We start from the raw sequence: 15,000 nt of genomic DNA on the forward strand, positions 1-15,000 counted from the left end.
TGTGTATGTATGTATGTATGTATGTATGTATGTATGTGTCTATGTATGTCTGTCTTTGTGTCTGTGTATGTCCCCATGACTTAGCAGTTTGGCAAAAGAGAACTGATGCACCAGTTTAAGAAAAGAGAACTGGCATCGATTCATTTGAATTTATATCTGTATGTCTGTGTGTATGTATATATATCTATGTATGTATATATAATATAATATAGGATAAATTCTTTATAAGAATTTATCAAGTAGTCAGCGGGAAAAAACCTCATAATGAAAAAATATTCATCGTTTCTTCATAGATATATTTAATTTTTTTTTGTTTTTTTTTTTTGGTAGTTTTTTTTTTACTTATTTAGTCCCTCGATAGCGCGAGGCATTGATACACAGTTAATGCCCTTTATATAAAATTAAATATGTATGTATATATGTATATCTATGTATTTATACATGTATTGGTAGTGCTATTGTTACATGCTACCACCCATCCATCCATCCGTCATTGTTTCACACTGTGTCGTTATCTCTCGTTGCAGGCCGCATCATATTACTGCACCCGTTTTGGCTTCGAGCCCTTCGCGTACAAGGGGCTGGAGACAAACAGCCGACAGGTCGTCAGCCATGCAATCAAACAGAACAACGTAAGTCCCCTTTTTTGAATGTTCGAATTTAACGCTCGTTATGTTTTCCGCTTCGTTAGACATTCAACATCATCATCATCATCATCATCATCATCATCAACCATCAACCATCAACCATCATCATCATCATCATCAACCATCAACCATCATCATCATCGTCATCGTCATCGTCATCATCATCTTCATCATCATCGTCACCACCATCAGCACCATCATCATCATCATCATCATCATCATCTTCATCATCACCACCACCACCACCACCACCATCATCATCATCATCATCATCATCACCACGACCATCGTTTTCATCATCTTCTTCATCATCGTCATCACTTGGGGGGGCGGGGACCACGGGGATGCAGACTCGTTAGAGTGCTCGTAAGATTTCCTTGTATTTATTCCGTGTCTTTATGTTCTGAGGTCAAATTCCAGGAAGGTCAACTAAGCTATAGAGATAAAAAAGAAAAAGAAAAGCAAGTGGAAATTTGGCAGCATCGTTAGCACACCTGACCTAATTGCTGAAAAGCATTTCCTCTGGCTTTGAATTCTGAGTTCAAATTCCACCGAGGTCACCTTTACCTTTTGTCCTTTTGGGGTCGATAAAATAAGGTAATAGTTTAGCACTGGGGTTCATTTAAATGACTGACCCTTCCTCTAAAAATCACTGACCGTGGTCAACTTTGCTTTTTCATCCTTTTACCGAATCACTAACTTACTTACAGGGATGTAAACAAACAAACACCAGTTGCCAAGTGGTGATGGGGACAAAAAACAAACAACACACACACACACATACATAAACGTACGATGGGCTTCTTTCAGTTTCCGTCTACCAAATCCACTCACAAGGCTTTGGTTGGCCCGAGGCTATAGTGGAAGACACTTTGCCCAAAGTGCTGCACAGTGGGACTGAACCCGGAACCATGTGGTTGGTAAGCAAGCTTCTTACCACACACACACACACACACACACTTATGTATATTTATGATGGGCTTCTTTCAGTTTCTGTCTTCCAAATCCACTCACAAGGCTTTGGTCGGCCCGAGGCTATAGTGGAAGACACTTTGCCCAAAGTGCTGCACATTGGGACTGAACCCGGAACCATGTGGTTGGTAAGCAAGCTTCTTACCACACACACACACACACACACTTATGTGTATTTATGATGGGCTTCTTTCAGTTTCTGTCTTCCAAATCCACTCACAAGGCTTTGGTCGGCCCGAGGCTATAGTGGAAGACACTTTGCCCAAAGTGCTGCACAGTGGGACTGAACCCGGAACCATGTGGTTGGTAAGCAAGCTTCTTACCACACACACACACACACACACTTATGTGTATTTATGATGGGCTTCTTTCAGTTTCTGTCTTCCAAATCCACTCACAAGGCAATAGCAATAGCTCCGTAACTACCATCTTCGCCACCATAACCTTCGAGCCTCAGTAATCTGTTACAGCACTTACCTAGCGTACCTAATCATTTAGGTTACCTGTGAACTAAACCTGTATCATCATCATCATCATCATCATCGTTTAACGTCCGCTTTCCATGCTAGCATGGGTTGGACGATTTGACTGAGGACTGGTGACACCGGATGGCAACACCGTACATATATATATATGATTACATATACTCTCTTTTACTCTTTTACTTGTTTCAGTCATTTGACTGCGGCCATGCTGGAGCACCGCCTTTAGTCGAGCAAATTGACCCCCAGGACTTATTCTTTGGATGCCTAGTACTTATTCTATCGGTTCTCTTTTGCCGAACTGCTAAGTTACGGGGGATGTAAACACACCAGCATCAGTTGTCAAGCGACGTTGGGGAGGGGGGGAACAAACACAGACATGCAAACATATACACACACATACATATATACGACAGGCTTCTTTCAGTTTCCGTCTACCAAATCCACTCACAAGGCTTTGGTCGGCCCGAGGCTATAGTAGAAGACACTTGCCCAAGGGTGCCACGCAGTGGGACTGAACCCGGAACCATGTGGCTGGTAAGCAAGCTACTTACCACACAGCGACTCCTGCGCCTATATATTAATTTCTCCATTTTTTTCTCTGTTATTTCTCAGACCATTTTCTCTCCCCCACCCCTCAAAAAAAATGTTTTGTTTTTCTTTATATTTTGAATTCTTTTTTATAATTTGTTTTTCATTTTCTTTTCTTTTCTTTTCTTTTCTTGCAGATTATATTCGTCCTTCAATCTATGTTGGAACCAAACACACCTGAAAGTAATTAATCGATTAATTAATTAATTAATACACACCTTATTGTCCGTATGTCCTTCTGACTAGTGGTAGTGGTGGTGGTGGTGGTGGTGGGGGAGATGATGTTGATGATAATGTTGTTGTCATTGTTGTTGTTGTTCTTTTGTGTTGGTGGTGGTTGTGGTTGTTGTACTTGTGGTGGTGGTGGTTCTGGTGGTGGTGGTGGTTGTGGTGGTGGTGGTGGTTGTGTTGGTGGTTGTGTTGGTGGTGGTGGTGGTTGTGGTGGTGGTGGTGGTTGTGGTGGTGGTGGTGGTTGTGTTGGTGGTGGTGGTGGTGGTGGTGGTGGTTGTGATGGTGGTGGTTGTGGTTGTTGTACTTGTGGTGGTGGTGGTTCTGGTGGTGGTGGTGGTTGTGTTGGTGGTGGTGGTGGTGGTTGTGGTGGTGGTGGTGGTGGTGGTGTTGGTGGTTGTTGTGCTTGTGGTGGTGGTGGTGGTGGTGGCGGTGATGGTGTTGGTGGTTGTTGTGCTTGTGGTGGTGGTGGTGGTGGTGGTGGTGTTGGTGGTGGTGTTGGTGGTGGTGGTGATGGTGGTGGTGGTGGTGGTTGGTAGTGATGCTATGAACATATCCTAAATACATCTTTGTAATGATACAACACAAAGATATGTCACAAATATAAGAGTGTGTCATAAAAGTGAGTGAGAGAGAGAAAGAGAGAGGGAAGAAAAGAGAGACAGAAAGAGAGATAAAAGTGAAAGAGAAAGAAAGAGAGATAGAGAGAGATTAACCGTGTCTTTTATTCTTTCATTGTAGAAATGGGGCAACATTTAGTAAAACATGGAGATGGAGTCAAAGACATTGCGTTCGAGGTGGAAGATCTGGAAGCAATCTTCAAGGTAAACAGTTTTGTTGATGTTGCTGTTGTTGTTGTTGTATATATATATATATATATAATAATAATAATATTAGAGACAAAATCCAAAATTACAGGTAAAAACTCAATTAAAATCAATTTATAAAAAATTAAAATTAAATTGAGCTTTATAGATTAAAATATATATAAAATATATAGTTTTAGGGAAAATAACCAAGTTTCAAGAACTCATCGATGAAAATCCACTATGACATATAGAAAAATTAACAATTAAAAGCACAAAATATGAATTCCAAAAGATGAATTCCAAAACAGTGGCTCAATCCTACCTGTAAATTCTATAATCAACGAAAAATTGAAAGTTAAATACAAACAATAAACGTTAATTATAAATTAGAAAATTATAATAATATTAGGGACAAAATCCAAAATTACAGGTAAAAACTCAATTAAAATCAATTTATAAAAAACTAAAATTAAATTGAGCTTTATAGATAAAATATATATAAAATATATAGTTTTAGGGAAAATAACCAAGTTTCAAGAACTCATCGATGAAAATCCACTATCATATATAGAAAAATTAACAATTAAAAGCACAAAATATATTCCTTTCTAGATGGGATGGGGATATCCTTCAAAGATGAATTCCAAAACAGTGGCTCAATCCTACCTGTAAATTCTATAATCAACGAAAAATTGAAAGTTAAATACAAACAATAAACGTTAATTATAAATTAGAAAATTATAATAATATTAGGGACAAAATCCAAAATTACAGGTAAAAACTCAATTAAAATCAATTTATAAAAAACTAAAATTAAATTGAGCTTTATAGATAAAATATATATAAAATATATAGTTTTAGGGAAAATAACTAAGTTTCAAGAACTCATCGATGAAAATCCACTATGACATATAGAAAAATTAACAATTAAAAGCACAAAATATGAATTCCAAAAGATGAATTCCAAAACAGTGGCTCAATCCTACCTGTAAATTCTATAATCAACGAAAAATTGAAAGTTAAATACAAACAATAAACGTTAATTATAAATTAGAAAATTATAATAATATTAGGGACAAAATCCAAAATTACAGGTAAAAACTCAATTAAAATCAATTTATAAAAAATTAAAATTAAATTGAGCTTTATAGATTAAAATATATATAAAATATATAGTTTTAGGGAAAATAACCAAGTTTCAAGAACTCATCGATGAAAATCCACTATGACATATAGAAAAATTAACAATTAAAAGCACAAAATATGAATTCCAAAAGATGAATTCCAAAACAGTGGCTCAATCCTACCTGTAAATTCTATAATCAACGAAAAATTGAAAGTTAAATACAAACAATAAACGTTAATTATAAATTAGAAAATTATAATAATATTAGGGACAAAATCCAAAATTACAGGTAAAAACTCAATTAAAATCAATTTATAAAAAACTAAAATTAAATTGAGCTTTATAGATAAAATATATATAAAATATATAGTTTTAGGGAAAATAACCAAGTTTCAAGAACTCATCGATGAAAATCCACTATCATATATAGAAAAATTAACAATTAAAAGCACAAAATATATTCCTTTCTAGATGGGATGGGGATATCCTTCAAAGATGAATTCCAAAACAGTGGCTCAATCCTACCTGTAAATTCTATAATCAACGAAAAATTGAAAGTTAAATACAAACAATAAACGTTAATTATAAATTAGAAAATTATAATAATATTAGGGACAAAATCCAAAATTACAGGTAAAAACTCAATTAAAATCAATTTATAAAAAATTAAAATTAAATTGAGCTTTATAGATTAAAATATATATAAAATATATAGTTTTAGGGAAAATAACCAAGTTTCAAGAACTCATCGATGAAAATCCACTATGACATATAGAAAAATTAACAATTAAAAGCACAAAATACATTCCTTTCTAGATGGGATGGGGATATCCTTCAAAGATGAATTCCAAAACAGTGGCTCAATCCCACCTGTAAATTCTATAATCAACGAAAAATTGAAAGTTAAATACAAACAATAAACGTTAATTATAAATTAGAAAATTATAATAATATTAGGGACAAAATCCAAAATTACAGGTAAAAACTCAATTAAAATCAATTTATAAAAAACTAAAATTAAATTGAGCTTTATAGATAAAATATATATAAAATATATAGTTTTAGGGAAAATAACCAAGTTTCAAGAACTCATCGATGAAAATCCACTATCACATATAGAAAAATTAACAATTAAAAGCACAATAAATGAGTATAATATAAAGTAAAGTGAATATCATAAGATAAATATAATAAAATGATTACACGTGTTTCATAACTAATTTTCAAATAGAAAAGAAATTTAAATCGATTAAAATCAATTGAAATTATCGAAAATTAAATTCTATTAAAAATTATAGCTAATCTTCAGATCTTAAGTAGAACAATAATTAGATATATATATCTCAACCAACAATAAGTACCAAATGAATTAATATGTTTATGTCCCCGTAACTTAGCAGTTTGGCAAAAGAGACCGGTAGAACAAAGAATAGGTCCTGGGGGGTGATTTCTTTGACTAAAAGTGGTGCTCCAGCATGATCGCAGTTCAAATGACTGAAACAAGCAAGAGAATATATATATATATATATAAATATATATATATATATATATATATATATATATATATATATATATATATATATAGTTTTAGGGAAAATAACCAAGTTTCAAGAACTCATCGATGAAAATCCACTATCACATATAGAAAAATTAACAATTAAAAGCACAATAAATGAGTATAATATAAAGTAAAGTAAATATCATAAGATAAATATAATATAATATAATATAATAAAATGATATCTTGATACTTGGTTATTTTCCCTAAAACTATATATTTTATATATATATATATATATATATATATATATATATATATATATATATATATATATACTCTTTTACTCTTTTACTTGTTTCAGTCATTTGACTGCGGCAATGCTGGAGCATTGCCTTTTAGTCGAGCAAATCGAACCCAAGACTTATTCTTTGTAAGCCTAGTACTTATTCTATCGGTCTCTTTTTGCCGAACCGCTAAGTTACGGGGACGTAAACACACCAGCATCGGTTGTCAAGCGATGTTGGGGGGACAAACGCAGACATACAAGCACACACACACATATATATACATATGCATATATACGATGGTCTTCTTTCAGTTTCCGTCTACCAAATCCACTCACAAGGCTTTCGTCTGCCCAAGGCTATATATAATAATATAGATTTAATCAAAAGATTAAATGTAGTACTTAAAATGTTTGAGGCACCAGAGTTTGGTAGGGTAAAAACCAAAAACAAGATCAAGAGATTTGGTGAATAAAATTTGAAGAAAAGCAACAAAAATTCAATAGGTTATATATAAATATATATATATATATATATATATATATAAATATATATAGGTTATATATAAATATATATATATATATATATATATATATATATATATATAATACAAAGAATATATATGCATGTATACACACATATATGTACATACTTACATCTACATGTGTATATAGATGCATGTCAGGGTACAGGACGTTAGAACAATGAACTACAGACCACCGAACGAACACATAGGAAAACAGATAGCCACTTGGAATTAATCCTTCGTCAGCTGCCTCTATTCTAACTAGACGTTTCGAAGATAAGGCAGAACGTACTCTAAAATAGTCTCTTCCTGAGAGACTGATAATAATAATAATAAATGCGCCCTTTTAAAGCCCAGCCAGGCTCATGGGCCCAGTTTCCCGGTTTCAATGGCATATGTGTTCCCCAGCTGGATGGGACGCCAGTCCATCGCAGCGTTACTCATTTTTGCAAATCTGTTTATATACTCAACAATTACAGTAGACACACAAAATTGGAGCAGCTAATTAGCATACTGTAAGCATTAACACTTTATTTTAATCATCTTTTTGCCCTTCTACCTCTCTCTATCTGTTCTTTCCAGAGCTCAACGGAGAGAGGCGCAGTGGTCGCACGTGAACCTTGGGAGGAATCAGACAGCGATGGAGTTGTGAAGTTTGCAACAGTTCAAACCTACGGAGACACAACACACACATTTGTGGACCGGTCCAAATACAAGGGCCCTTTTCTGCCTGGGTACAAGATAATTAATGAAAAGGACCCTATCTTACCCAACCTGTAAGGGATTTTCTTTTTCCTAAACTGTAAAAAACCCTAGTTTTAATGATACTGTCAGAATCATTACTTTACAATACTCTAAAGACCCTCTTTTAAACTGAACTATTAAGGGTTAATCTTAAGTAAAATGTTAGGGAGTGGTCTTGACTAAAGTCTAAGAACCCTTTCTTATCTATGGCCCCCTTTGAGTCCTTATTTTATTCTGGTGGGCCCTCATAGTCATTCAGTATTTAAAAACTAGAAGGTGGCGGGCTGGCAGAAACGTTAACATGCTGGGCGAAATGCTTAGCGGTATTTTGTCTGTCTTTATGTTCTGAGTTCAAATTCTGCCAAGGTCGACTTAGCAGAATTTGCCGTTTGGGGGTCAATAAATGGTTAACCGACAGTTTTGAGGAGAGGAATTTATATTCACATGTTTGTCGGTGATCCCTGTAAATAAAACCCACTTGTCAAGGGGTGTTTTGAGAGATGCATGTCAAAGATGCTCGTAATAATGAGATTCATTATTCTGTGACTGAACCCTTTTTTGTGTCTGTCTGTTCCAGACCAGTTGTGAGCCTGAAATTTATTGACCACATTGTTGGGAATCAACCTCAAGACTGCATGTTAAATGTGGCTGAATGGTAAGTAACGCTGCCTACGATTTAGATCAATATGACCCTTGAACCTTGACACCAAATTTTCTTCCTAATCTGACCCCAAGCGAAACCCTAACTTACTCCTAACCTTAAATCTAATTATAATCTACCGTAACGCTCACCCTAACTCTAACCCCAAACTTTCACTCTAAACTTTCATCCTAATCTTGAATTTAACTCAAATCCTAATCCTAATCCTAACCTTAACTCTAATCATAAACTTCCCCCTTAATCCAATCCAAAGTCAAATCCTAATCTTAATCCTAACCCTCACTCTAACCCTAATCTGTCCTAATGCTCACCTACACTCTAACCCCGAACCATGACACTAAACTTTCCTCTTAATCCAATCCAAAGTCAAACCCTAATCTTAATCCTAATCCTAACACTAACTCTCACTCTAATCTACCCTAATGCTCACCTAAACTCTAACTTTGAACCTTGACACTAAACTATAAAGCTGATGCTCACCCTAACCCTAACCCTAACCCTAACCCTAATCATTCAACTCTAACCCTAAACCCTAATCCTAACCCTAGCTCAAAACCCTACTTTAACTCTAATCCTAACTGTAAACTATGAAGCTAATGCTCACCTTAACCCTGACCCTAAACCGTGAACCCTAGCCCTAACCTTAAACCCGAATCCTAACTCTAAGCCCTAATCCTAACCTTAACCTTAAACCCTAACCCAAACCCTAAACCCTAACCATAACACCTAATCCTAACTGTAAACTATAAAGCTGATGCTCACCCTAACCCTAACTCTAAATCCTAACCCTAATCCCTCAACTCTAACCCTAAACTCTAATCCTAACCCTAGCTCAAAACCCTACTTTAACTCTAATCCTAACTGTAAACTATGAAGCTAATGCTCACCTTAACCCTGACCCTAAACCGTGAACCCTAGCCCTAACCTTAAACCCGAATCCTAACTCTAAGCCCTAATCCTAACCTTAACCTTAAACCCTAACCCAAACCCTAAACCCTAACCATAACACCTAATCCTAACTGTAAACTATAAAGCTGATGCTCACCCTAACCCTAACTCTAAATCCTAACCCTAATCCCTCAACTCTAACCCTAAACTCTAATCCTAACCCTAGCTCAAAACCCTACTTTAACTCTAATCCTAACTGTAAACTATGAAGCTAATGCTCACCTTAACCCTAACCCTAAACCGTGAACCCTAGCCCTAACCTTAAACCCTAACCCAAACCCTAAATCCTAACCACAATCGTAAACCCTAAATCCATCATGCTATCATGTATTAATGCCCTGTATTATGTAAAACAACAAATGGCTCCATTTAGTTTTTGGTCCCTCTGTCTGCCCCTTCCACTGACATTGTTCCTGTTTGCTGGTGACTTTCAGGTATGAGAAGAACCTCCAGTTCCACAGGTTTTGGTCCGTCGACGACAAGCAGATCTACACCCAATACTCGTCGCTCCGTTCCATTGTGGTCACCAATTACGAAGAGACCATTAAAATGCCCATTAACGAACCGGTGGTCGGAAAGAAAAAGAGCCAGATACAGGTGAGTTTCATTTTTGGACACCATGTCACAGCTTTGTTGCTCCACCGATTGATTTACCTCTCACTCCACTCTTCTCACCTCTCTCACACCACTCACATACACAGACACTCAGACACTCTCTCAAACACACACACACATACTCACTCTTACACACACTCTCACACACACATTCACACACTGATATACACACACAGACTCTCTCACACACACCACTCACATACACACACACACTCAGACACTCTCTCAAACACACACACACTCTCTCACACACACATTCTCATACAATCTCTTACATACACTCTCACACACACATTCACACACTCTCTCACACACACACACTCACATACGCACACACTCAGACACTCTCTCTCTCACACACACACACACATGCTCACTCTAACACACACTCACGCACACTCTCACACTCTCACACACACACACTCTCTCTCTCTCACACACACACTCACATACGCACACACTCAGACACACTCTCACACACACACTCTCAAACACACTCTCACACACTCTCTCCCACACACACACACACTCTCACATTCACATACACACACACTCAGACACTTTCTCACTCTTACACAAACATTCTCATACAATCTCTCACATACACACACACACACACACACACACATATATGCACAAACACTCACCCTCTCACACACACACACAAATGCACATACACTTACACTCTCACACACTCTCACACACACACACTCACATGCACACACACTCAGACACTCTCTCTCTCTCTCACACACACACACACACATGCTCATATAATCTCTTACATACACTCTCACACACACATTCATACACTCACATACACACATACACTCTCTCACACACACATGTTCACTCTCACACACACTCTCTCACACACATACACACTCACACTCTCTCTCTCTCACACACACCCACACACACACACACACACGCACACACTTATTACATATGCAACCCATTGCCAATGGCGACACCCCATCAGACGTACTCTACAGAACACATATCTACCCTGTACTCTTTTCTTTCAGGAGTACGTCGACTATTATGGAGGTGCTGGAGTACAACACATAGCTCTCAACACGGACGATATCATCAAGTCAGTGAGTACCTCCAAACTCCCTCCTCCACCCCCCATCCACTCATTCTAAAGAGTGCATTTTTGTTTGCAAGGACCCCTTAATTTTGTTGCTCCCTTTATCCCCCCTTCTCACTCTTTCCCTCTCTTCCTCTCCTTTTCTTGCTCTTCCTTTCTTTCTCTTCCTGTCTCTTTCTCTCCTCCTCTCTCTCTGTTCCTGTCTCTCTCTCTCTTTTTCTCTCCCTCTCTCTCTCCCTCTCTCTCTTCCACCCCCTCTCTCTTCCTGTCTCTATCTCTCTTTTTCTCTCCCCCTCTCTCTCTCTCTTTCACCCCCTCTCTCTCCCTCTCCCTTCCTGTCTCTTTCTCTCCCCCTCTCTCTTCCTGTCTCTTTCTCTCTTTTTCTATTTTATAGAGTAAACCCTATAAAATAGACCCATTAGATATAGTAACCCCAGTGAAATAGACCATGGGTGATGATAACTCCCATGAAATCAACCTGTCAGAGATAGTAACCCTATAAAATAACCCTACCAGATCCAGCAATCCCTGTAAGTATATGATAAACCTTATGAAAATCTCACTAAACTACAGTAAACCCCACAAAAGGACCCACATTTTCCCCCACACAATTGCCTTAACCTTTTGCATTTTCATTAGTCTATCCTAAATGCCTATGTTTGTTTTCAGACTTGTAGTGGGCCTTTCTTTCATGCATTCTAAATTGATATAAAGCTCTTGTTTCATAAGTCCCAAATTATTCTGGTGGTTGAAAAAGAAATAGGGAATGTGTATGGGGGCTGCATCAGGTTCCAGTCTCATTTGGCAAGGTTTCTACAGATGGATGCCCTTCCTAACGCCAACCACTCTGAGAGTGTAGCGGGTGCTTTTTATGTACCACCAGCACAGGTGCCATTGACCTAACCCCAGCATTGGCCACGACTACAGTCTTACTTGGCTAGACAGGTCAACACAAGCACTGTATATCGCCAAGGGTCTCAGTCACCTATCACTGCCCCATGAGACCCAATGCTCGAATGGTGCTTTTTATGTGCCACCAGCACAGTTACCATTGACATGACCCCAGCATCGGCCACGACAACAGTCTCACTTGACTTGACAGGTCAGTATATCGCCAAGGGTCTCGGTCACCTATCAACGTCACCATGAGGCCCAATGCTTGAATGGTGCTTTTTATGTGCCACCAGCATGGGTACCATTGACTTTACCCCGGCATCATCCACGATATAGTCTTACTTGGCTTGACAGGTCAACACAAGCACAGTATATCACCAAGGGTCTCTGTCACCTATCACTGCCTCCATGAGGCCCAACACTCAAATGCTGCTTTTTACATACCACCGGCACAGGTGCCAGTCAGACGTCACTGGCATTGGCCACAACTACGATTTCACTTGATTCAACAGGTCTTCACATGCACAGCATATCACCCAATGACCGAAAGGTACTTTTAATAGGCCAGTTACACAGCCATGACTACAATCTCACAGTGTATCAACGTGATACACAGAACAGGTAAAGGTTTAAGCAGTTCTGTTAGAATTGGCAGTTATATGTTACATTAGTGAGTTATGTTACACAAAATGTGTCTTAGTTGTGAGGCTGTCTGTGACATCAATGCTTTGCCTGGCCAAAGAATTCTCATAAGTTTGTCTTATATTCTTCTATTTCTTTGCTTGCCTCAGTCATTTGACTGCAGCCATGCTGGAGCGCCGCCTTTAGTCGAACAATTCGACCGCAAGGACTTATTCTTTGTAAGCCTAGTACTTATTCTATCAGTGTTGGGGGGGACAAACACAGACATATATATATATATATATATATGTGTGTGTATATGTGTTTGTCCCCCCACCATCGCCTGACAACCGATGCTGGTGTGTTTACGTCCCCGTAATTTAGCAGTTTGGCAAAAGAGACCGATTGAATAAGTACTAGGCTTCCAAAGAATAAGTCCTGAGATCGATTTGTTCAACTAAAGATATTGCTACAGCATGGCCGCAGTCAAATGACTGAAACAAGTAAAAGAATAAAAGAATATATGGTGTGTATCTTGTGTATCATATGTCTTGTGTATCGCAGGAACCCAGTTGAAAGAAGGCTAATGATTCTATTTACAGGTTCAAAACCTACTCGCCCGTGGTCTTAAGTTCCTAACTATTCCAGATAAATACTATATCAATCTCCGGGAACGTCTGAAGTCATCGAAAGTCCAAGTCAAGGAGAATTTGGACATGGTGAGTATGTTTCCATAAGGTTGGGGTAACTTTATAAAAAGGGGCCAGGAGCAGTGGCTGGCATTGCTGGCGGGGGGGGGGGGGTAAATAAGTTTGTTCCACAACCATGTGGCTGCCGTTTGTGTATTTGAGCTTTGTTACCTTAGCAACAGTGGTGGTTATTTTTTGATCGGACCTTGTAAAGAAAAAGTGTCTAATGTTTTGAACATTTGCCCTTTGTCAGAAGAAAGAAACATAGAAGAAGTGGGAAGGAGAAATTGTCAGTGAGAGAGAGAGGGGGGAGAGGGAGAGAGAGAGAGAAAGAGAGAGAGAAAGAGAGAGAAATAGAGAGAGAGATTAAAATAAAATGGGGAAAAAATATAATGTAGTCCTAGATACAATATGTCTGAATAAAAGACTGGATGGTCACCGCTGGAACATCTTTGGTAATAATTCTGGTGAATCAGGACTGAACTGAGGATAAAAAAACAAGGGTACATTGGATGATGTAATCCTAGATGCACAATGCCTGAATAAAGGTCAGGTGGTTACAGCTAGAAGACCTTTGATCATCGGTCTACTGGATCAAGGCTGACCTGGGGCTAAACAGCAATAACAAGGAAGGGCACATAAGATAATGTAGTCCTAGATACACTATGTCTGAATAAAAGTCAGGATGGTCACAGCTGGAACATGTTTGATCATAGGTCTGTCTGAATCAGGACTGACCTGGGGCTAAACAAAAGCAACAAGGAAGGGCACATAAGATAATGTAGTCCTAGATACACTATGTCTGAATAAAAGACAGGATGGTCACAGGTGGAACATCTTTGATCATAGGTCTGTCTGGATCAAAGCTGACCTGGGGCTAAACAAAAGCAACAAGGAATGGCACATAATGATAATGTAGTCCTAGATACACTGTGTCTGAATAAAAGACAGGATGGTCACAGGTGGAACAACTTTGATCATAGGTCTGTCTGGATCAAAGCTGACCTGGGGTTAAACAAAAGCAACAAGGAATGGCACATAAGATAATGTAGTCCTAGATACACTGTGTCTGAATAAAAGTCAGGATGGTCACAGCTGGAACATGTTTGATCATAAGTCTGTCTGGATCAGGACTGACCTGGGGTTAAACAACAAGAACAAGGAAGGACACGTTAGATAATGTAGTCCTAGATACACTATGTCTGAATAAAAGTCAGGATGGTCACAGCTGGAACATCTTTGATCATAGATCTGTCTGAATCAGGACTGACCTGGGGCTAAACAAAAGCAACAAGGAATGGCACATAAGATAATGTAGTCCTAGATACACTATGCCTAAAAGAAAGACAGGATGGTCGCAGCTGGAACGTCTTTGATCATATGTGCGATGGATCAAAAATGATCTGGGGGTAAGCAACAACAACAACTACAACAGTATGGTAAGACACATTAGATAATGTAGTCCTAGATAAACTATGCATAAAATGTAGAACAGTCACATGTAGAGATAGCTTCAGCTAAACCTTAGATTCTACTATGACCCCTACAGCGACCATAATGTATCCCCAA

The 15,000-nt window shown here is 38.0% G+C and overlaps 1 protein-coding gene across 1 annotated transcript in view; it reads left to right on the forward strand.

Annotated features, from left to right (window-relative positions):
- Positions 1-15,000, forward strand: part of LOC106875773 (4-hydroxyphenylpyruvate dioxygenase-like) — a 27,515-nt gene that overhangs the window by 10,572 nt on the left and 1,943 nt on the right. The window contains exons 4-11 of the mRNA XM_089346371.1: positions 528-632; positions 2,830-2,875; positions 3,662-3,744; positions 7,749-7,942; positions 8,488-8,565; positions 9,954-10,116; positions 11,163-11,234; positions 13,345-13,461. Of these exons, the coding sequence (XP_089202497.1) occupies positions 528-632; positions 2,830-2,875; positions 3,662-3,744; positions 7,749-7,942; positions 8,488-8,565; positions 9,954-10,116; positions 11,163-11,234; positions 13,345-13,461 (858 nt within the window). The remainder of the gene's footprint in view (positions 1-527; positions 633-2,829; positions 2,876-3,661; positions 3,745-7,748; positions 7,943-8,487; positions 8,566-9,953; positions 10,117-11,162; positions 11,235-13,344; positions 13,462-15,000) is intronic.

This window comes from Octopus bimaculoides, chromosome 30 (genome assembly GCF_046866305.1).
Source record: "Octopus bimaculoides isolate indiv1 chromosome 30, ASM4686630v1, whole genome shotgun sequence".
Classification (NCBI taxonomy): domain Eukaryota; kingdom Metazoa; phylum Mollusca; class Cephalopoda; order Octopoda; family Octopodidae; genus Octopus; species Octopus bimaculoides.